This window comes from Pecten maximus, chromosome 6, assembly GCF_902652985.1.
Source record: "Pecten maximus chromosome 6, xPecMax1.1, whole genome shotgun sequence".
Classification (NCBI taxonomy): Eukaryota; Metazoa; Mollusca; class Bivalvia; order Pectinida; family Pectinidae; genus Pecten; species Pecten maximus.
Window position 1 is genome coordinate 38,202,809 of NC_047020.1, and position 24,450 is coordinate 38,227,258.

The window sequence follows — 24,450 nt, forward strand, 5'->3', positions numbered from 1 at the left end:
CTGAGTGGACTAACAGACAGACAGACAGGCAAACAGCCAGACCAGGAATAAACCGATAGGGGAATAATAAAAGACATTTAAGGTCTGTTTCCAAATGATCAGATACTAAAAGTACACCAACAGGAATTCATTGCCAATCAACTAACTGTTTTGAGGTCATTCTTAAAATGCTTCATTCCATATCCTCGAGACACTTTGGGCGAGTACGTGGTCATTTGATGCATGTGTGCGACCAGCGTGACCGCTGTCCGTCGTCCGACACCACTCCGTCCAGCCAAGAGGAGGGATCCCCCAGGGCTAGTCATCACACGATCGACTCGCGCCATGTGATCCAACACTTCTTTGAAAATCAAAATGTCAAGGTCTCTATTCTCCCTACCTAGGAAATAGAATTAGGAAAATGACTTAATTACAAATATCATTAATTATGTAATAGTAAACCTCGATATAAAACCCTCAATTTATTGCCATGGGAACAGTACTTCCAATGTACTTCAAACTTCCAATGTACTTCCAATGTACTAACAATGTGCTTAAAATGTACTTTCAATATACTTATAATGTACTTCCAACAAATTTCTAGGTCCAGCATTTCTTCCTACATTACGTTGCCAACTATTTTTAAATTACGTCAAATTTGTTACTGCAGGCAGAATAAATTTTAACAATATTTTTCTTTATCATCTTACATCAGAGATTCTTTTGCTTTTAGTTTGCTACTATAGCAAAATATTTCTTAAAATCATTTTGAATTTAGACAACATCAATTGAGTTTTGACAATACATGTAATAATTTTAAATAATTTTTAATAGAATAAATCATTCAAAATTTTTCAGATAATGTCTGACAAATGAATTAAAAATGAAATAAAAACACATAATAGCACTCACTATACAGTTTTAGTCCTCTTTCAATGACTGCCGTGAGATCATCAACACCAAGCTTCCCCAGTGGCTTGCCATTAGGTGGTAGGGGTGCTCCTGCTGCCACTGCTGGTGCTCCCGATTCCGATCTTGCTCCCCAAGTCACGAAAAACTCATCTGGAATTCAATTTAATAACAGACAATGTTTTAAAGCTTCATTTCTTTTCTTATAATTTTTTTTATTTCAAATTGACCATCAACAAATTGTAAAGGCAAAAATATCACACTCTTAATTCCTAGTAAGAAAACTTTGGTTTTAGAATTGTTTAACGTCTTATAAACAGCTGCCATCAAGGTCTTTTAAGGACGGTCTCCCTTGTTTGCAAGATATTTAGGAGGCTGCCCTATGTTCGCGTTTGTCTTCTTGTAATTGTAAAGGTAATATACAGTCAAAGGAATTAAATCTCACCTTCTAATGCATCAAAGATATTAGCTGACCAGTCAGCTCTGATGGTAGACATGAGGATACTGTCAAACTTGTTCAGTCCATCTGTACCGACAATTCTGTCACGGAATAATCGCCGTGCTTCATACGCCCATATATGGAGAACATGATCACTTGATCCCTCCTTCGCCCCGGCAGTAAGGTCGTAGCGTAGGAAATTGAGGCACCACTTGGTCAGATCCCGGGGGGTGAAAAGGTAGTGGCTGTAATCGTCCACAGTAAATCGGGCTCGTAACTATTGAAGTAGATTAACAAGGTAGGTAAAGGATGGGATGGAGAAGAATAAGTAATTGTCTTAGCTACAGTTGTGATTTATTAAAATAGCAATTATATTCTCACTGGTTGTCCACATTTTAAACAAAACAAACTGGATTCAAGGTTTTTTCAAGAAAACATTTATTCTCAAGCAGGACTCATATTTAATCAAAAGTTTGCTAGATGCTCTAAGGGCTATTTCAGTAAAATATCTACCCCGTTCATGGATTCCAGTTTTTGTTTAGGGGTACCACCTACAGAATTTCTATGGATAATTTCCTTTATATGTAATGGAAGTAGTAGATGATTTAATGGAATATCCCTAAATGACTACTCCTGTTCATTCTAGAATATTTGAAATTGCTAACATTTCTCTTTTGACAGATTTGTTTCTGGACAAAATTAGATTTTTCCTTCTCATAAATTGGTACACAAACCTGTTCATAAAGCTGGACCATGGAGCCAGCCAGGGCGTGGACCTTGGAGGTATTACCCCACACAGGGTGGCGTACAAGCTGTCTGTGTATGATGGGTTGTAGGTAAGCCGAGTAAATGGTCTGTAACTGTTCACGGTCAGGATACCTACAACACGATTATACGTTAATCTAATCTGACCATATGTATAACACTTCTGCTTAGGAGAATAATTGTCTACAACATAAAAATGACGGACCAGAATACTGACATATCTAACAAGCTAAGGACCTGTTTTCTAGCCCTTTTCTATTTATAGAAACAGTGACCTTGATTTAAATTAGAAACTTGTTTGACCTCTCTGGTATACCTATTTACATCAGTGTATGAAATGTACTGAAATTTTGCCTTTTGAACAGGAACAGAAAATACTGATTGATAGAGACTTATGGAAGACTGACATATTAATTAGAATATGGTATCCGCATCTCTGATGTGGGGCCATAATGAACAGAAAAACCATGACAATAAATATTTTGGTCATTTTGTATCGTTCTTATGAGTTCTATAGTTGTATGTTTAAAGGCCATTCAAGCCAACAATGTGATTCCTCTGGCGATTTCTCGACAAAACTCACCCTATACAAGATATCCTAACTACAGAGGTGAATCGCGTAGTCAGCTGGTGTCTACCGAGTCCAGTTCCAGCATTCATACTGGCAACAATCTGTACCCCTTCTAGTCCGACCCATTCCAGGTTCGTATCATAGAATCCATTGTAGGTCACAACTTGTTGTAGGAAGGCTATGAGTTGACATGTTCCCCATTTATCAGGTTTAGGAAGATTGATGTCCTTGAGGTAGAGGATGAGGCGTTCACAGTCCTTGGGTCGGTACACACGGCCTGTGTTTGTGTTGAGGACCATGCATGACTGGTTAAGTTTTTGTAGGACGTGAGTAGGGTTGGTCTGAGCACTGCAGTGGACAGTGGCTACTTGTGTTGACCGTAGCTGGTCAAAGCAGTACCTCAACAACATCCTACAAATAGTGATAACAGAAATTTACATAAGAATGGCATTTTTATAAAGTTATAACATATCGTGGTATATCGAATTGTCCAAACCAAAATATTTCCAAATACATGAACATTTTTCCACTGCTGATGATTGCAGAATACTTTAATTTGTTACCCTGAATAAGATGCACCCATTTCAATGCTACCCTGGATAAGCTGTACCCTTTTCAATGTTACCCTGAATTAGATCCACCGATTTCATACAATTTTACCCTGAATAAGACATACCATTTACAATTTTACCCTGAATGAGATCTACCCTTTTCATACAATTTTACCCTGAATGAGTCATACACTTTACAATGTTACCCTTAATTAGATCCACCCTTTTAAAAAAAACAATGTCACCCTGAATTACACCTACAATTTGTACCCTTTACAATGTTACCCTACATGACACCTACAATTTGTACCCTTTACAATGTTACCCTGAATTACACCTACAACATGTACCCTTTACAATGTTACCCTACATGACACCTACCCTTTACCGCAGCCCTCGGGTCCCACGAGGATGAAGGGGTGTTTGTTGTCCTGTTGAAGCCAAGGCATGAAGTAGTCAAGTCCTCTCTGAACATCCCCGGTACGTATCACAGGAAGGGAGGCCGAGCTCACCGTAAAGTTGTCTGCAGACAGATCTCCGGAGGTCTGACAAAAACAAAGAACCAAATCAGATAATGGTTTCTTTTAGAATAATTCCTGAAACTTAAAATCAGTTTTATAATATTAAGTATCTAAAAGGATATTTTTAATCATCTGAGGTTTCAGAATTAATGTTAAAGTCAGAATATTTAAGTTAAGTTTTGAATAATAATCAATTTCTAGTGTTTCCCTTTTTATAAAATAAACATAACATTAACATAGATCTACCAATGGTCAGGTACATTTTAACATTACAATCAAAATAATTTTGTAACATACAGCACGGTTAAGAAATTCTACATGTGACATGAAAATATTCATAATCAAATACATGTCACTGTAAAACTTTTATATCCTTTGATAAAATGCTTGTATCTAAATAAAATAAAATAAATGCAGATCATTTATGAAAAACATGCACTGTTCTCTAATTAGCATATAATGAAACAATTTAAATGCTTAATGTCCAATCAAATCACTGCTAACTGTAAAATCCAATGTCGTCATTTGGTATCTGCATTAAGGTAACATATTTTTGTTGTTGATCAAATGATGTTTTACAGACAAAGTGAAACCTGTATAATCTGACACCCACAAAGTCTGCAATGTGAAACCTGTAAAATCTGACACCCTTGGAGTCAGCAATATGAAACCTGCATAATCCGATACAGAGTCCACAATGTCAAGTTTATTTAGTATGATAATGTAAAACCCTGCATAATTCGACACCAACAGAGTCTGCAATGTCAACTCTATTTTGCATGACAATGAGAACCCTGTATAATCTGACACCCATGGAGTCTTCAATGTCAAGGAGAACCCTGTATAATCTGACACCCATGGAGTCTGCAATGTCAATGAGAACCCTGTATAATATGACACCCATGGAGTCTTCAATGTCAAGGAGAACCCTGTATAATCTGATCCCCATGGAGTCTGCAATGTCAATGAGAACCCTGTATAATCTGACACCCATGGAGTCCGAAAGTCAATGAGAACCTTATATAATCTGACACCTATGGAGTCTGCAATGTCGAGAATCCTGTATAATCTGACACCTATGGAGTCTGAATGTCATTGAGAACCCTGTATAATCTGACACCTATGGAGTCTGAATGTCAATGAGAACCCTGTATAATCTGACACCCATGGAGTCTGAATGTCGAGAATCCTGTATAATCTGACACCTATGGAGTCCGAAAGTCAATGAGAATCCTGTATAATCTGACATCCATAGAGTCCGAAAGTCAATGAGAACCCTATATAATCGGACACCCAACATTGCTGTAGACTTAAAAATGTAAACTTAAATTAAGTACAAGCCATGCTCAAGATATTAAACTGTAATGATAGTATAATTACTGTACCAGGAAAACAAATTTATCATGAACCCAAGGTGGTAATTATATAATAAGATAAATTTCACTTCAAGTAAACTTTGTAAAATAGTCTGAAAAGTGTAAAAGACAATATTATTTTTGTAGTCATCATCATCACAAACATCACGAATACAACGCTTAATATTTTTTCGTCCGCAGAAATAAACGATAGGTTCATAGTAACTTTGTTTTACTGTATAGTGGTCTCTAAGGGTACTTGGCTATATATATGTGAACTATCCTAAAGAAGCTGGACTTTTTACATAAATAATCATTATTAATAGTTCATACAAATGTGTTGCGATTTATCAACAAAAACTCGACCAGTGAGCATTTATTACGTTATTTACCCAGTAACTGTTGTATGACCTTACAAGGTCACAATTTTTATTCAAAATTACCAACAAAATTTGTACACAAACGGAATATGTTACAAGTTGTTAAAATCTCACTCAGTTTCAGATTTGTGATGTCATTGTTTAAATATCACACCAGATTCATATGGACAGTTTGTGTAAAAAAAATTTAAAACCTGATAATTAACATATAAAGATATCCGTCAGAATTTCGTGAAATTTTATCACAGGTACATGTGTAAATTGCTACTGGACGTCTAGCACTGTCTAAGATTATAACTATTGTATAGCAATTCTGAATTAATATCTCTAGAATTAAAACTTCAAACTTTCATTTGAAGTTCTGGCTTGAAGTAAAAAGCATAGCAGTGAAGAAGCCCTGCAGATTCTAATACTTTAAAAGTAACTTCTTAATTTTGAACTAAAACTTCTAACAAAATGAAAAAGAAAATTTCAAAACATTTCCAACAATGTTCTAATTAATTTGAAACTTATTCACTTCACCAATATTTCATCCTTAATTTTTTTTCTCAGAATGGATTTTATATTCAATTTTACTGCTATACGCTAAGCCTTTAATTAACCGGTGTTAAAATATTGAATTTCTAAGAAGACAAACCAGTTGTTTTTTTAAAATAAAAATAAATACTGATGTGTCTTTTTTTTTTTTTTCTTTTTTTTTGTTCTATTTGGGTTTTTTTGTACCCCATACCAGTTTGTAGTCGATCATCTTTCACCATAATTTATTGACAAATTATTCATTAGTAATGAATGTTTTAAAGAAATTATTGAAACATTCTTCAATCATATCATTTATTTTTTTTAAACATCATTAATAATTTTTTTTTTTTTTTTTTTTTGACAAAGTTTCTATAGCCTTGATTATGTGAATGTATATGATTTATTTACATATTGGTGAAGTAAAACAGTTGCTGGAATAGCAAATATCTTAATACTGGGAACATATGGTAACTATAATGGCAGGCAGAACCATACCCCGTTATAGAAAGCTGTCACCTGTAATACAACACATAATATACATCGTTTTACATAGGTTTCACAACAACCATCACTAAAATACAATTTTCTATACTTGAAAATTAATTAGATAATAAGTCGGTAAGAAAAACAAGAATTCTGAGGGGATGAAATGACTGTGAACAACATTTAAGAAACGCATTATCACACAACACCAAATAACACAATCCTAAGATGAAATTCCATATTTGTTTTTAATATATGAACTTCCAAAAGAAGTGATGGAGGTAAAAAAACTCACATTGTGTCAGAAATAGAAAATAATTCTATAACATTAAAACCTGATTAACTAAATTAAATTAATTTGTTTGGAAAAATTGCAAACTTTGAATTTCCTACACATTTTGGAAGATAAGAATTAAGAAATTTGTAACTGGTATGAAACTGTCAGTTCAATAAAGGACAGACAGTGATGCTGAATTAAAGATTCAAGTTTTAAAATTATCTTTTGGAATAAAGAAGAGTAATATACAGTATCTGAACAAGCTATAATTGTAATGTAAACCATAGTGGTCATACTGGATGTTGAACTGCACACCAACAACAAAATGCCCAAAGTATTCAATACTTGGTAATACAACTCATTCTTATGAAACCTGGCTAGCAATTTCCAAGTTAAGTGTGAGACAATTTGACTATATAAGAATGAAAAAAATAAATAAATAAAGGGAAGAAATGATAATACAGAGACAGCTAATGTACAAAAGTCTTTTAAACTTTCTTGGGATTCAATTAATTGCCTAATATGGGATGGCACGTAACATGTCCTTCAAATTTGAATTTTCAATTTTGAATTTTTACAGAGTTCTATGTTAATGAAATAATAGATAAATAAATTGTGAAAAATAGTATTTAATAGTGCATTGATACACAGAATATATATTATTATGATACAAACCAAATATTAAATAGTGTGTTGTCACACAGGATTCACCAGAAAGACATACACTACCAGCTGGGACTGTTTACATTTACATTTAATTATTTTATATTGAAAAAGTTCAAACATTTCATTGGGTTCAATTACACAAAAGGTACATATTTAGTGGCCTAATTTTGTTTTCTGGAGAGTTTTTACTAAAGATTTTCAATGTCTGCTCTTGCATGTAGAGATCCAAAAGTCTTTATCATAGGAATATTAAACAGATTTTTCTTTTCTTTTAATTATTACGCAAAATTTTATAGAAGAAATTTTCTTTTGACAAAATGAGATTAAAATAGCATATTACCGGTGCCAGCTGGTGGCTAAAGTTTTAATCAGGGGAGGTAATCCATGAATCTTAAACATCACAACACGACTATACCCTAAAACACCAGAAACACCACAGCCTCATTCTGGTCTAGTTCTTACCTCCATACTGTAGGTCATCAGACGACCCATATTCTCATCATAATACGTGTCCAGGGGGCGCCGCGAGTCAGGCGGGGCCTCTTGTGTCCAGGAAAATACCTGTGATGAAATCAAACAGTACATGTCAACTTTTGGAAATAAAATAAAACTTAAATGGGATTTCTATTTGATATATAAGAATCATTGATATTTCTTATTCATCAAGTTGATATATTCTACTAAATTGTCAGATTTACCCTGCTAGATGAAAATTGTACAGTAGCTCAAATATCATTAATATTATCTAGGTAATGGAGCATGATTAACAAAATACCCCCTGTAACAGTATTTACAGCCAAGCCTAACTGCTGAGCTAACAAGCTAGTCTGATGACACTCGGTACATACCTCCTTGGCGAATGTTTCCCGGCTGCCTTCGTTGAGATTTCCTCCGAGTCCGTGGATGAGACACACAGCAAAGTGGGCCTTGTTCCTGACATTGTGGAGATGCGACAGACCGTTGAGGACAACACCAATGCGACTGGTCTCCACCAAGGAATCGTTCTGTAAAAAATAACACATTTTCACTGTTACAGTTTTACTTAATTCTTTTTAGCAAATATGATAATATATTCAGAAGAAAAGGTATTTATAGAGGTATGAATTGAATGTGTCAGTGTCAGTTTTTCTTTTTTCGCAAATATAATAATCTATATTCAGAAGAAAAGGTATTTATAGAGGTATGAACTGAATGAGAAAGTGTCAGTTTGATTTTTTTTTCTTTTTCCTCACACAATACATTTTGTATAAGACCACATCTGGGAGCAAATATTCAGGTAAGGCTATTCAAGTAAGATATTTTTTTCTGATAATTGGAGGTTTCCAGAAATAAAGAAATTCCAAGTAAATGAAGCTATAATGGTACTGAATCATATCACATATATGGGTGGTTCCTGTTTGACAAATCTGAAGTTCTCCCATTGTTTAGATCAGGAATAGCCTAAAGGTAAAATATAAACCAAAGGAAATTTGTTTAACAGATGATGCAGTTAAAATTATTTTATGAGCACAAATGATTTTAAAATTATTTTACGGATAGCTATCATACATTCAGAATATAAATATCTACAAACTATTATACATTCAGAATATAAATATCTACAAACTATTATACATTCAGAATATAAATATCTACAAACTATTATACATTCAGAATATAAATATCTACAAACAACTTATCCCAATTGTGAACATAAATGCAAGACTGCTCTGCCATCAATCCAAACACTGGTAAAATTAGGTTGAATCTTTATATAACAGTGTACAGATATTGACGATTTACGTACCACACGGAGGACCCAATCCACAGCCTTGTAGAAGTGATCTTCTATCCAGCCGGACAAAATGTGCTGCTCGTGCTCCGGCTGTTTCGACAGCCATGAACTAATCAGTGCCTTTACATCCGTGTCCTCATCACTGACCACCAAAACGTACGACAATAATATTAAATTTTATATAGCATACAACTGGATACAATGGTTTAGATATCAAACAAATGAAATTTTTAGCATTCATACAATACAAATACAATGATTTCAATAGCCTACATACACACAGTTATTTAGTATCCATACTTAACAAATACACAATAGTTTCCAAATAATGAAATACACAATAACTTCAATATCATACATATCCAAAAATTAACAGTTAAAACAAGCATACTTGGTTTTGCCAAAGCAAACCATACCCCCTACTGGCACCTGCTAAAAATAGTAACAGTGACCTTGACCCCAAAACCCTGAAACTGTATAGAACTTGTCTGAGATATAAGGGTCCTCCATCATTGTGTGAAGTTTGATCAAAATCCCTCAAGGAGTGAAGCGGCATGAGCGCTGACAAACTTTAACATTAGATGAACAGATAGGAAACCTATTGTGCCCCCGGTTTCAGCAGTAGGGGGTAATAATGAAGATCTAACATGTTTTGAAAGAGAGTATTCTTTCAAGCTTTTATTGATCAGGCATGAAATCAGCTTAAAGTGAAAAAAAGTCTCAGACCTTTGAGAATGTTGTATGGGAATTTAAAAAAAATTCATTATGCAAAAAAAATACAGAAAAAAGTGTTAACTCATATTTTCAGCTGGAAACTCTCAATACTGTTGATCTTTTCATATTTCAGAACTTTGTATTACCTGAGGAAGATCATTCCCATTCTGGAGATTGTGGCTGGGGAAGCACAGCTCAGGTCATGAGTCTCGAACAGGAAGTTTACATTAGGACCGAACTGAATTCTCTCACCAGAGGGCATGGTGAGCAATCTGTTGTCGTCAAGGACAGAATTCAAAGACTCAATCCACTCTGGGTCAATGTCACCATCACAGATAATCCAGGACTGGACCTCTATCAGAAGGTGTAAAGAATTAGTCATAAAAGTGGTAAGCAATATTTGAATGATTAGAAAACACAAGACGGACCTTTTTATTGTTCAGATGATTATCTGAACCCTTCTAAAAACTAAAACAAATTAGGTTTTAAATTAACCTTACTTCTTTCTTAAAGAAGTTTTTTGAATACATAATTAATCTTACTAAAAGGCGGCAAGGATTAAATGCTTTGGAATTCTTAGGAAAATTGAAATGCAATAATCTAAATTGTGAAAGTTTTCATGAGTTCAACTTATAATGATAAAACAAAAATCCCATTTTCATCAGGATAAATTTTTCATTTTAGATGCTACATACCGATATAATTTCTATTAGATGATATATGCGACACCATTTTTATCAGATGTTATATGTTGCATTTTCATTGGAGTATAAGGTTGAAGTTTTTTTTTTAATTTTGGGAAAAATAAATCTCTACAAGTTATGGTTCACCGCCAATTTATTTCAAAATGTCCTTGATAAACTGTACAGATGTAGGACATTAACAGTATATACAAAATATATAATATATACTTAACAACGAACCTCTGACCACTAGTGAATGACCAAACTCTATTACAAGACTGAACAAAATCATGTAGCCTACCTTTGGGTTCCTTGACGACCTGTCTGGCGCTGTAGGTAAGGACTCCATCTGTCCACTCTCTTGTGTCCATGTCAATCTGTCCCAGCAGCTGTAGCAGGCAACGGTTAATGTATTTGAATCTTATTTCACTTATTTACACTAATTTCATAGCAACTTATAGATTATTTTGGATTTACGTTCAGATTTAATTTTGATTAAAAAAAGATCATTTTTAAATATTAGGAAATAAAAAGATTTAAATCTTAACTTTAATATCAGATTCTTGTGTCAGAATACACCAACTTCATAGCAATTTATTATTTTGGATTTATGTTAAGACTTAATTTTGATTAAAAAAATTATTTTTGAATATTAGGAAATAAAAAGATTTAAATATATAAATCGTTATTATGTGAATGAATTTGTTTTAAGAATTATATATTACATTTGAAAATGGTATTTAATGATTATATGTAAAATGAAAATAAATTATGGGGTCAGAGAAGGAAATTTCTGGCCAACTGACCTGTGTCCTGTGCATAGCCTTAGGGTTCATGGTGTAAGTTTTCACTTCCTTGCCGATCTTCTGCATACCCTGCCTCAGGATTCTCCACAGGGTAGACTTTCCTGAACCACTTGGACCAACAACTACGACCCCTGTTCTCTGTCTCAGCTGTTCATACAACTCCAGTGACTTCTTAATCTGTAAAGGTCAAGGTCAAATTTATACTGTTTCAGGTCAAGGTCACTTTTATCAAAATTGTAACAATGTCAAGCCAAGACATACTGAATGTAGTATAAAAATTAAAAGAAACACTTCACATTGTATTAAGGTCAAGGTCACTTTAATATTGTATCAAGCGAGGGTCATATAATGTACTTATACCATTTTATCTCAAAACTATCAAGGTCACAATGAATATGTATCAAGGTCAACCTAAGATAATGTTTCAAGAATTTAAATAAATCTGATACTGTAAATCAATTATGTTTCATGTAGGATTTATTTTCGCATTAACACATGAGGAGAGTAAATCGCGAATTAAAATCTTTCGCAATTATTTGTCCAAAAATAACAAATGATGATGTTGGTAATTGATATAGGAGTCTTGCAGACTTATGACTATAAAAGTTCATCATTTGCGAATGTAACATCATTTTAAGATTAACGAAATAATATATTCGAAAATATGTCTGAAGAGGTAAGCTTGCAAAATAAAGTTTTCGCAAAATATAAGTGATTCACAGTAGTCCGTGAGACTGTTCTTATTCAAACTAGAGCTTCCTGGTACATATGAGATGTAAGGGCTATTCCAGTAAAATGTCTACTCAACAGGAGGACTTCATGATTGTCAAACAGCAACCACCCATAGAAGTGATTTTATTCAATCACTAATATATGACAGACTACATTTTCTCAAGCCCCCACTATGAATAAAATTTCTTTATTTTTGAATTCCTCCTGTTAGGTAAATATTTTAATAGTATTGTGAATTCCTCTTGTTGGAAACATATTTTACTGGAATCATGAATTCCTTTCATTGAATATACATTTTACTGGAATCATGAATTCCTTTCATTGCATATATATATTTTACTGGAATCATGAATTCCTTTCATTGCATATATATTTTACTGGAATCACCCTAGATGGAGCTCAAAACTTAATTGTGGTTGAAATGTACAATTATTTTACCTGAAGTTCATTGATGCGGAGAGTTTTCTCCTCACACACAGACCGGATGGCCTGAGCGAGCTCTTCGTACTCTATGTCCTTGAACTCTATTCCTGGGAACACATCACTGACCAGGGCGTTGAAGCGTGAAGAGTCGGAGAATGTCAGTTTGGAGAGCGTGTTGATACGGAGAGCTTGTACAACAAGCTTAGCTTCTAGCTTAGCATCGATCTTGCCTAAAAGTTGTCCAAACAAATTAAAGTATTTCTCTTTGTTCAAAATAATTTATTTAAAAAAACAACTTTGTACAATTATGAATTGAATGTCTTTAAACTTTCAAAAATACATTCATCAGTTTAAATAAATAAAATAAAAATGCTAAAACAGAGTCAATGAAAATTTATTATTTTCTTCTTTTTTATTTTTTGGTTGTATGGAACGGGGTATTTTTGTCTCATTTTGGGAAGAAAATTGGTGAATTTGAGACAATGTGTAAATATTGTTTCTAATTAAACAGGAAGACATTATTCAAATTAGTACTCACCTCCTTTCTGCTTCCTCATCTGCAGCAGGTTACCACACCCTCTGAGTACAGTCTTAAGGGCACGGAGTCCCCAGTCATAATGCTGCTGTGGAGTCAACAGTTCCCTGTAACAATCAACATTTGCACGATTAGGATGATGTATAATGTAATAGTCAATCTATCTCTTATAAACATTAATTACAGCTGCACCATAAATGTTGACCTAATAAAATGTACAAATGTGTTCCCACTCCTACAGTGTTGGAAAGAGATCTTATTAGTCTAACTCAAATGTAGGTTCGAAGTCTGAACGAAAAAAAGTGAAAGTGGAAAATACAGAACAAAATGACCAAGATTCATATTTAATTTAGTAGTACACGATGTATTTCAAATAATTATGTATCTAGACACAGGGGCTAGACATGTTCCTATGACCCAGAACAAAAATTAACCCCAGGGTCCAACCCCTGGTCAATTTTTGTTGACGTCAATAAGTGATCTAGGGTGTCAGCCTGGTGATCCATTTTTCATTCTGGGTCATAAGAACATATTAAGCCCTACTCCAACAATGTTAGAGGTTTTACACGGCGAGATACTTTTGACAGGCGCTGTGTAACCTCTAACTGCCCATAGCTGATTTTCACGATGCTGACGATGAAATTTCCAAAGTTCGTATATTGAAAAAATATAGGGTGTCAACTTACATTTAAATGATCAACGGGGTCCAATATATATTTCTTTTCATAATCCAATGATTAAATGAGAATAATTTCGTAACAAACACAAATTATGAAGTTTTCTTCTTCTGAAGCGGAACAGAGCTCAAGCAGACAATACTGCCGGTAGTGATAGTAGAAATACCACATGATTTTCCGGTTAATACAAAAATGGATTACAACCTATGTCCTACAAGCGGAATACAACAAAATCCGTATCATTTAGTTCCGTTTGAAATAACGACAACTATTTTTTTATCAACCTTTAGGCAGCCATTTTTAAAAACGACTAGAAAAGTGCTACAACGACATGGGCATGTATTTTGTGTGTTCTACACCGTATTATACTATATATTTGTGTCTGTGACATACATATGGGATATATATTGCATACATGATACGTAGACATCGTTGTAATGACCTGTCAACCACTTAATAAGTGTTTTTTTCAAGCATATTTCGTTGCACCCGGATTTCGGGCGGAAACTGCATCAAAGAATTAGTGCTTCGGAAATAAGAGGTCGCAGTCGGCAAAATAATATCCGATAGAAAAAGAGCCGACCAGCGGCCTCTTATGTTATAGGAGTAATTAGGCCCCTGTGTATCGAGATATGGTAGCAATTTAAAATGAACATATTGATGTATAGATTGATAAATCAATTTGAATTAATTCAAACACTCATGCATATTAATTGAAACCAAATTTTGAACTTAAGACTGTCAAATTCCAGAAATAAACTGGAGGTTCCAATTCAAAGCTGAAGAATTGATAAGTATGCCATCCATATTGAAGATAACATTCTCCCACCCTCATGAGCTTACTTTGAGAGGTTGAAGATGGCAACCAGTTTGCGCCCAAGCTCCTTGCCCTGTTTGAATCCTTCAGAGAAAAGAATGACCTCAGCAATTTGTTCATTGTCTGGCTTGGACATGGCAACAGGACGGAAAAGTTGTTTGAGGTTGTCTGGGAGTTTTTGTCTGCCTCCGTATCCCTTTCCTGCTGGGTTCATGGTGATGAAGATTCCAGAGTTGTGGTCAATGTCAACCTGAGGTCAGAGGTCACAGCATAAAATATGTGAAACATTGATGTTGTACTGTACAGCAGTTGTGTGGTGAGAGGATTTTCACTTTTCTATAAACATATTTGTTGTCTGTGAATACCACCTGGAAGTTCTAAACATAAACAATCTATTTCTTAATACCATTTTAACAGAAACTGTATTGTTTCAATTGTAATCCATAGGAATAACAATTATATACTGTAAATGTACTTCATTTTAGTGGTTATCATATTTAAGCGCTTTTCACTCTTGAAGCATTGCGCTAAATTATGATTGCACTAATTATACTACATTATGTGCTATTCCTACATAAAATATGAGAATGCACTAAATTCTTCATTGTACTAATTTGTTATAACTTTGAGATGCACGGAAATTTGAGTCTCCCAAAATTAATATGTTTACAGTATGTTGTATATATTTTATTATTTAATTCAATGGTAGGAAAACTACATTTTAAAAACTATTAGCTACAAATATAAATCAAAAACAAAAACAATTATTTTTTTACATCGTCTAACACTAGATGATATATAGACACAATTTAAGACGTCATCCTCCTGTACCATTTCTAAATTTTAAAATTAGGACTTACATTTCTGCCGAGCAGTTCCGCGAAGGGTGCCCTGTTTTTGATACTGTCCTGAATGATCTGGATCTGCATGGATACAGCAGACAACACAGCCTCCTCCAGACGGTTAAACTCGTCAAAACATCCCCACGCACCACACTTCACCAGACCAATAAAGATACGGCCCATCGACTTCACATCGATACCCTAGTGAGGAATAAATTCAGATAAAATATTCTTGAATTTCAATTGATTGCTGTATATTCCAGTTTAAATCAAAATTAAATTGAACATTTAGATTATTACCAAAAAATAGGTATAAAAGTTTTTATATTAATTTAAAACAACTCAAGTCAGCTTAAATGGAAGTGACACTACAAGGAGTTTTATTGTAGGAGGAAACTGGAACACCAACAGAAAAGGCAGGTATTTGGTCATGTGATCACATACTTTATCATCTTTGATAGGAGAATCAAACCCGGGTCATATTGGTGAAAGGCAAATTCACAAACCCTTAACTAACACTTAATAAGTAAACCCTATTTTAAACTTCTTCATTAACTCATTTAACAGTTAATTGAAATTAATATTTGTTTACATTGATTTTTATATATTTCCTTCGTGCTGTAAATAATATATACTGTATAAAGACCTTCAAGAGCCATTAAAAATTCTTAACTATATCAATTCTCAATATTATTGAAAACAAAATTTTGAATCTGACATATTTTGAAGCACAATCTTTAAAAAGTATTTGATCCCTAGCCTCATTTTCATGTCAGAAAAAGAGGAATGGCGTACCTCATCACAGTTGAATACAAGCACCTGTCGTCCAAACAGTCCACCAATGGCTTTCACAGATTCAGTTTTACCTGTACCTGCAGGACCATAGGGGTTTCCTCCCAACCCCATGTGCATTCCTGAAAATAGTGGTTCACATCATTTATTTTAAATACACCTAGTACTGTATTTATCCATAAATAAGTCTCCCTTCCTTCATTTTTACAGAATCATCAATTTTAAATAGCAAGCTAATTGGTTCACAATTAAGCCCTCTACGTAAGTACTCTGATTAGAGCTGTGTATCGCAAGGTGGGTAGCGATACGATTCGTATCGTGATACAGGGGTCACGATACGATACGTATCACGATATATGAGAAGCTGATGACCTATCAGATACCTGATATTCCATCGTACAGTAGTCATGTTTTGTTTGTGGTATTTCTGGAATATTTGAATCTTTGTCTACATTTGTTACAAAAACATACAATTTGTCCATTTCCCAGAAAACATTCTTGAATTTAGATAATTTTAATTTGAAAGAACCCCAACAGGCAGCTTTTTAGGCCGCTTGAACGCCCTTGTCAGCCATGTTGTTTACTACAAAATGTAAGCTAACGTTGATCAAGGGAGATAACTACTCAATTTCAAGTATCGCGATACAAATCAAGGATACACGATGCATCGCTGCACCACTCTGTAATTGAATACATTGATGCATCTGTGAATCGTTACACCACTAACACTTACCCTGTGTGAGTGTGAGGTAACATTTGTCAGTGAGCGGGGTGTGTACGAGTTTCTGAGCATTGCCTTGGTACTCGTAGGTATAGTCAAACTCGGCGTCGACCATTCTGATACCACATGTTCCATCTCTCTTCAGGTAAAATCTGTAAAAAGTTAAAATGAAACAAAATTCTTCTAGTGTTATAGAAATACAGATTTCACTCTTCAAGGTCTGTTTTGTATCCTAAATCAATGGTAATTATAGGGGTGTAGTTGTTTCTGTGAACTGTCTTTGATTTAAGTCTAATCTATCAATTTGGAGAGTGAAATTTGTGATAAATGCTAAAACAAGTATAACACTAATGCCGGGTATTGCTAAAGCAATACATATCCCTTACTGGCCCCTGCCAAATCATAGTAACAGTGACCTTGACCGAAAAATCCTGAAACTCGAACTTGATCTATAGCTACTCATAGTGAATTTATATACCGACTTTCACCATCATGCTTTGAAGCATGGCTGAGAAAAGTGTGGAAAACTGAGTGGACAGACTGGCAAACGGACGAACAAGCAGACAGATGGACAGGCAGACAGATGGACAGGCAGACAGATGGACAGACAGACGGATGGGGAGGAAACCTATAGTCCCCCCACTTTCACCTGTAGGGGACTAATAATTGAAAGTTTTATTCTATCAAGTCAAACAACATATGTTTAAGACAGTGATTAACAGGAGCAGGACAAGGGGCTCTACCTGAGCTGTTTGTTCCACATCCAATCTGCGATATTGCGACATCCTTGCTGAGTCAGATGTTGTACAACATCGATGGCATGGATCGTATCCAGAATCAGAGCCTTGAGCTTGAGGTCAAGGACATGACCTTCGACCCCACTGGCCTCACTCAGGTCCACACTGGTGTATGACTCGAGCTGTGCCTCAAGCTCACGCTGGTAACCGGCCAGGTTACCCTTACCGATGGCTTGCTCGCAAGACTCAGTGAACCGGATCTGTTCCGCCAGACAAAGCACCTACATTAAAGAATAACAAGCAATTATATTGATGTCATGCTAGAACTTTGTAACTGTATAAAAATAATCCAGGTAAAACTAAATCTGAGAAAGATTATAACGTTTAAAATGTACCTGTGAAGGATACTTGCTGGGGTCCAGTCCTCCTTGGCTCTTTTTCGCGTCCTGAAGACACTCACGGAGCAGTTCCTGTAGAGTGGCCTTCATCTCCTCAGCCAGTTTGCTCAACCACACCTACATAATATTGTAAAGATCTGGTTATTTAACTTTTTTTATGATGTTTGATCGTTTTATTTTTCTACAATGTATAACTAGTGATAGTATCACAGTCACCTAATGATTGTCTGTTTTTATTCATTACTTAAAAAATTTAAATACATGTATGTACATCATTAAAGAATATTTGAGAAAGATATATGCCCCAAATCCATGCTGACATTGTGTGTATGATTCAAGCCTTATGTGGTGCAAACAAATTTTAAAATGGGGAAAAGAGCAAACATTGGTCCAATATAGGTAGGATCTTAAGGTGGTATGATGGCTAGAGATTGGATACCAATGGGTACCCAGGGAGTCACTGTATAGGAAGAATAAAACATTGCAGGCTTGAGGGTTCTCAACATTAACCAGCTTCACAAGAAGGTGGAATGCTTTTAAAGTTATTACATGTCGACAAGTGCTGAAAAAATCTTCACATGACTTACAAGACCAAGCATTAATTAATACAAAATTTTCAAAATGGTGTCAGAAGTAAATACCGTTTCTGACACTTTAGGAGTGATACAGAAAATCTATACGCTTACCTCCACTTCCGGCATGATTTTCACTTTTTTCTTCAGCGGTACCACTTCACCCTCCAGGGACTTCATCGCCAAGATGTGCTGATTGTTTTCATCGAAATCCACTGAGTGGATACCCGCAAACAGCTTCTTCAAGTGGGTCTGGATCACATTGGGGTTCGTTGACTGGCCGAGGATTTCCAGAAGATCATCGTCACCAATGAAGTAAAATCTTGGAAACAGGGATCTTTTGTCCTGATTAACAGAAACACAAAAACATATGATGTAAAGTATTTTCTTCAAAACATAAGTTTGTTAAGGACACCAACAATGTCAGTATTTTAACAATTTGACATAATCTAAAATTAAATAGCAGTTGATGTATGTATTTAGGACGACATGACATTTGACAATTTTACATCAGGTTTCTTGCTTCATTTTTTTTTTAATCTTACAATTTGCTTCTGGTCAATAACGTAAGGGCTCTTCAGAGTTTGAAACATAGAAAAAGAAACAAAACAGTAAACCATTACCTCGAGGAACTCATTGAGAGATTTCTGGCACCTCTGTAGCTGATCAAGCATGGTGGTGAGGAGGTTACGTAGCCCTGCCTTCTGTGTCATGGAGACAACGCGGTTGTCTCTCCTCACATCCATCATGATGTTCCTATAATAACCAATCAGACAAGAACACTGAGACTTTTTTTTCATATTTGTCCATTTAGTTTTATCAGAAGATTATCTGTGTTCTAACATAAAGGAATGTTATTTACCATATTTCATACCCATAGTAATCTATCCAATGTCACCTTTCTACATACAACATTTAAGAAAACTTCATAATCACCTGAAGTCATCGTCCACTCTCTTGAAGCGCCCCTGTTCCTTTGGGAGAGCTCCACGCCCAAATATGGGCTCGAGGTAGACCCACTTCCTCTGGATCTGGTTGAGGTTGTGTAGGTACTCGTCGAGGTCTGCCAGACGCTGCTCCCATACCGAAGCTTTGTCCTCAAAGCTCTTATAATAGGGAGAGTCCTTCAGGGACTGGAGCAGGGCCTGATTGTCTCCAACCTGGTGACAAGAGAAATTTCTGTAGTTTTTTTCAGCTTAAAGATACAAAATATATAAATTTCTTATTTCAAACATTAAAAAAAAAAATTTAGAAATAAAAAATCAAAACAGAAAATGGAAAGTTCATTTCCAGAGTCAATAATTCATCACTACTGAAAACTTCCCACTCAGTCTAACAAATTCTAAATGTAATGGTACCACAATTAAATATGAATAATGTCCCTCATAGGTTTTGCTGTTGAGCATCAAACTTGTTCCAATAGCCAATCCTGATTTTCAGAGCAATTTCTTACCGATATAGAAAATTTGTTTGAATTTTTATTTACTTATTACAATATGATGATTACTTACCTGGTTGACAAGGTCCTTCCAATCCTTGATCAGCATCATGCTGTTTTTGTTGCTGTCCTCATACTCTGTGAGGGTAAAGATGGCCCCAGCACCCCACAAGTCAAGTTCCCGGATGGCTTCTCTTATAGTTACCTCCCCTTGGGCTCTCTGGTTCAATTCCTGAAAAACAACACCCAGTATCTTACAAAACTTATTACAACTGCATATCTATGCAAACATACAAATACAACATCTTATTTCTTATATTTTTATTTTAAAAAAATGACAAAAAATATCAAAGTTAGCTGTCTACACAAAAAGAATTGGTCAGAAAATGTTTAGAAAGCCAAGCAAATTTTTCTAAAATATAATTTCTGATTATTTATAATCTTGAGTGGTGGTCAGAAAATGTTTAGAAAGCCAAGCAAATTATTCTAAAATATAATTTCTGATTATTTATAATCTTGAGTGGTGGTCAGAAAATGTTTAGAAAGCCAAGCAAATTATTCTAAAATATAATTTCTGATTATTTATAATCTTGAGTGGCATCAAAATACTTGGCTCACCTTGACAGCATCTGCATTAGCAATGATGGCATCACTAGCACCTAGGACAGTTCCAAAGTTCAGTTTTTCCAGGGTGGTACCACGAGGCATTCCGAGCATCTGGAAGAGCTCCATCCAATGATCCTGGGAGAGAGGCTCGCCCCGGACCCACTTCAGGACTGGCAATACATTCTGTAAACAAAACAACATGTTGTACACATGATTTCTATCTATAAACAATGAGCTTTGTCTTCCATATAATAAATAATATGTTTATAAAAACTAATTTGAATAAATTATATATAGATTAATGATAGGTATATAAATATTACGTTGTAAACATTCTGATTGCAAGGAATAATATTTTCACTTTTTAAACAACTTCAAAGTGCTGAAAATTAAGATATATGAATATGAGTAACTTGTTAATTGTCAAAAAAGTAAAGAAATTGTTTGCAGAAATTCAATTATTTCAGGTACATCAGTCTTTCAAATGAAAGCTTTTCAATGACCTAGAATAAGCATACCTTGTACTTTTCTATGTCCTTCTGAAGCTTGACTGTCATGGTTGTTGCTTCGTCAGTCTTCAGCTTCTCGTACCAGTTTCCGAGGAACTCTTCAAACATGTATGTCCTACTCCTGTTGGCATAGCAACCAAACTGGTTGATACATATATATTTGATCACAGCTTATGATAAACAAACAATCTGCTACTGCAGGCTATGAGATGAGTTTTCACCTTAACAATGCAACTTGTAAGTTGGGTATGCTTAACTATAAAAATACAATTACCTGAAAGAGATCCAGTCCTCCTTTGCAAGCTCTTGTAAGCCCTTGTTGAATTCCTCATACAAGCCCCACATGTTTTCATATTGAGCCATGTCTGCTCGGAGCTCATCTGCAAGCTCCAACTCTGGCAGGTCCATTCCAAAGTGTTCACAGTCATTACTGTAGCAGAAAGAAACCATTTACAATATCCCATAATAAATCTTTCATGAAACTTCTTTCACCAGCGAAATTCTACAAACATATATCCTATATCTCCATTTCAAGGTTGAATTTCTTGTTCACATATTTGATATGGAAATTGTAATTGAAACAAATAAAAATTTAACAGTGGAAGAAACTTACTCAAACAAATCAATAGCCCCTATAATATATATTTTAATATAAACTTTTTTATGGATAAGAACATTTCATGAAGTGTATAATGATACTACAACTCCTGCTTTGATGGGAATAAGGCCAAAATATTAACAAAAGTTTAACTTAAACTTCTTAATCAGCAGTTAGTCAAAACAATTAAAAAGTGTCAGTAAATCTAAATTCTACTACTATCCTAGGGTAATTAAAATTATTTAGAATTCAAACCTTTATTCCTGAGCAGAATAAGTGATGACTTGTAGATAAAAGAAATGATTTTTTTTTTTTTTTCAGTTTGAAATAATCTTACACAAGGGACTGTCTGTTTTTCTCCAGCTCTGCAAATTCTTGTCGCTTGTCTTTGATGATCTGCATTGCAGCTTCACATTTCTTCTGGTTGCCGTCCAGTGCATCATCTCCTGGCTTCAGCTGGTGCCACCTGGCGGCAAACTTCTCAACTTCCTGTGTGAAGGCCTTCACACGAGAGTCCACATTAGTCTTCATCACATCCACCTAGAAAAATTTGGAAAAAAGAAAATGACTGTCACAGTTTGTTGTTTTATTGATTCTAATCTGGGCATATACTTTGAAGAAAAACAGATTTATTTTTTGTATAATATCTTTTATATGGCTCTCCATTGAATTTTATTCTGTAAATGTTTTGGAAAACAAATATTTAGTGTTTGAAATCAAAGTGTCACACTATCTGTATACCCGGTAGTTACATCAGATGATAAATTGGCCGAACAGTGGCCTCTTTAATTTATTTGCTTTAGGTTTTGCTATTCAAAAGTTAAGACATTTTTATCCAAATTTATTTCTTATCTACATATATCTATCAGTGACCACTGACCTGCTCCTTGACCATCAGCTGGTGGCTCTCCATCATCAGTTCAAACTTGTCCCAGAATCCCTGTAGCTGGTTCAGGGAGTCTACACCTCCTCCAGCTACTGACCTCAGCAGTTTGTTCTTCGAGTCCGCTCGCTCAAACAATGGCTGAACCTATTTCAAAAGTAAAATCACTATTTACTGCAAATATTGAATTTTAATATTATAATTTATTTATATAAACTTTATCAGACAATTTCTATGTAAACCTAAGATCCCATTTGACAAGAAGATATGACTAACCTCCTTTCGCTCTTTGGAGAATTCAGCATGCTTTGCGTTAGCAACCCCGATCTCCTCCACAGTTTGAGGTCTGTTTGACAGCGTTTCCATGGCACCCTTCAGGAAGGTATCAATGGTGGTCACATCCGAGTTGATGGCTTTTCGCAGCGAGTTGACGAGGGCATCAAACAGACGTTGTATGTGGTCGTCTATGACGGCTTTCACCGGTGTCGTGTTAACCGTCAGACAGTCAATCTTCAACTGGCTGTGAACACACAAATAATGGAATAAGCAATAATTTATCACTATTAAACCTGTCCAACAGAATTATTTTCCTTATCTATAAACAAGGAAAAATTGATTAACAATTTTGTTGGAGGGCAAACCTAGATCAGTAGTTCATACAATTAAAGGAAAAAAATTACAAGTAAGCTAATTGACATATCATTACTTTTTTTTGTTCCCCTCGAGAACTCAAAACTAAAAAAGAACATAATTCATTTCTCTGATGAGAAGAACCAATAGTACACAGTTTAAGAGAAACTTTTCGATAATGTTCAACACATCTATTGTCATTTGGAAAGTTTATGTACTTTGGGAGTTTTTCTGCATCCCTGCCACGAGCCTTGAGCCCTTTGAAGTTTCTCTCCCAGTCTGATATCTCCTTCAGGTTATCCTCAACAAACTGGTCCAAGTCGATGGCACCCAAGACTACCCATTCCTGTAAAGGAAGATTTCATCTGATAGTCAAGAAAAGATCCAGGATCCAAAATACTTCCAACAGAGTGGATTACAACACTGAGAATGCATTTTGACATTTTCAACTTTTGTGCATTGATAAAAATTTGAGTTTTTAATAAATCTACTGATCAGTACATACTCTCTATTAAAATCAAAAACTGCTTAATCAGGAGTTTTGGCCTCATCAGAGGTCCAGAATAACAAAGACAAATTTGCTGTAATCAATCTCTCTACAAACTGTAATTCCAGGCAATTTAGCCTAAAACATGTTGCCCTATACAGTTGTCAGCTCTTGACAGAGTAAATCATACACAAGTATTTCAATTACAAAATTTATTTGAAAGTTTTTGTAAGAAAATTTAATGAATATGAAATAATAAAATTGCTTATTGAATATGAAGATGACATGAGAGTCATACAGAAGCACCAGACAGCTTCCCAAGGCCAATAGATGAATCAATGAGTATTCACAGCTAGATGATATAAAGGTGTCAAGTTATTATTCATTAACATCTACACATGCATCAAAACTAATTAACACAAGAGGCCCAGAGGGCCTGAATCGCTCACCTGGTTTCATGAGATATGAAACAAGAATGATGCTTAAGTATATTTGTCGCTGGTATTGCTATGTCAATATATATCATAAGCATTTTATATGGGTACATGTACATTGGTTTTATTTTAATACTAAAAATACCAAAAGGTGCATTAATCCATGAAATGAAATTGACTTTTGGCACGACTCCATAGGGATGCTACCACACAAATGTGAGTGATAT

The 24,450-nt window shown here is 34.9% G+C and overlaps 1 protein-coding gene across 1 annotated transcript in view; it reads right to left on the reverse strand.

The window, feature by feature from the left end:
• The window catches only part of LOC117329710 (cytoplasmic dynein 2 heavy chain 1-like), a 58,822-nt gene that overhangs the window by 22,692 nt on the left and 11,680 nt on the right, over positions 1-24,450 (reverse strand). Inside the window, 31 exon segments of the mRNA XM_033887790.1 lie at positions 147-379; positions 892-1,041; positions 1,334-1,604; positions 2,062-2,206; positions 2,676-3,074; positions 3,596-3,759; positions 7,878-7,976; positions 8,264-8,419; positions 9,202-9,331; positions 10,050-10,257; positions 10,888-10,975; positions 11,393-11,569; positions 12,563-12,777; positions 13,086-13,189; positions 14,603-14,826; positions 15,437-15,619; positions 16,214-16,332; positions 16,944-17,083; positions 17,675-17,949; positions 18,064-18,183; positions 18,753-18,983; positions 19,262-19,394; positions 19,575-19,798; positions 20,150-20,308; positions 20,695-20,865; positions 21,201-21,312; positions 21,466-21,621; positions 22,127-22,329; positions 22,670-22,819; positions 22,949-23,192; positions 23,521-23,648. Of these exon segments, the coding sequence (XP_033743681.1) occupies positions 147-379; positions 892-1,041; positions 1,334-1,604; positions 2,062-2,206; positions 2,676-3,074; positions 3,596-3,759; positions 7,878-7,976; positions 8,264-8,419; positions 9,202-9,331; positions 10,050-10,257; positions 10,888-10,975; positions 11,393-11,569; positions 12,563-12,777; positions 13,086-13,189; positions 14,603-14,826; positions 15,437-15,619; positions 16,214-16,332; positions 16,944-17,083; positions 17,675-17,949; positions 18,064-18,183; positions 18,753-18,983; positions 19,262-19,394; positions 19,575-19,798; positions 20,150-20,308; positions 20,695-20,865; positions 21,201-21,312; positions 21,466-21,621; positions 22,127-22,329; positions 22,670-22,819; positions 22,949-23,192; positions 23,521-23,648 (5,511 nt within the window).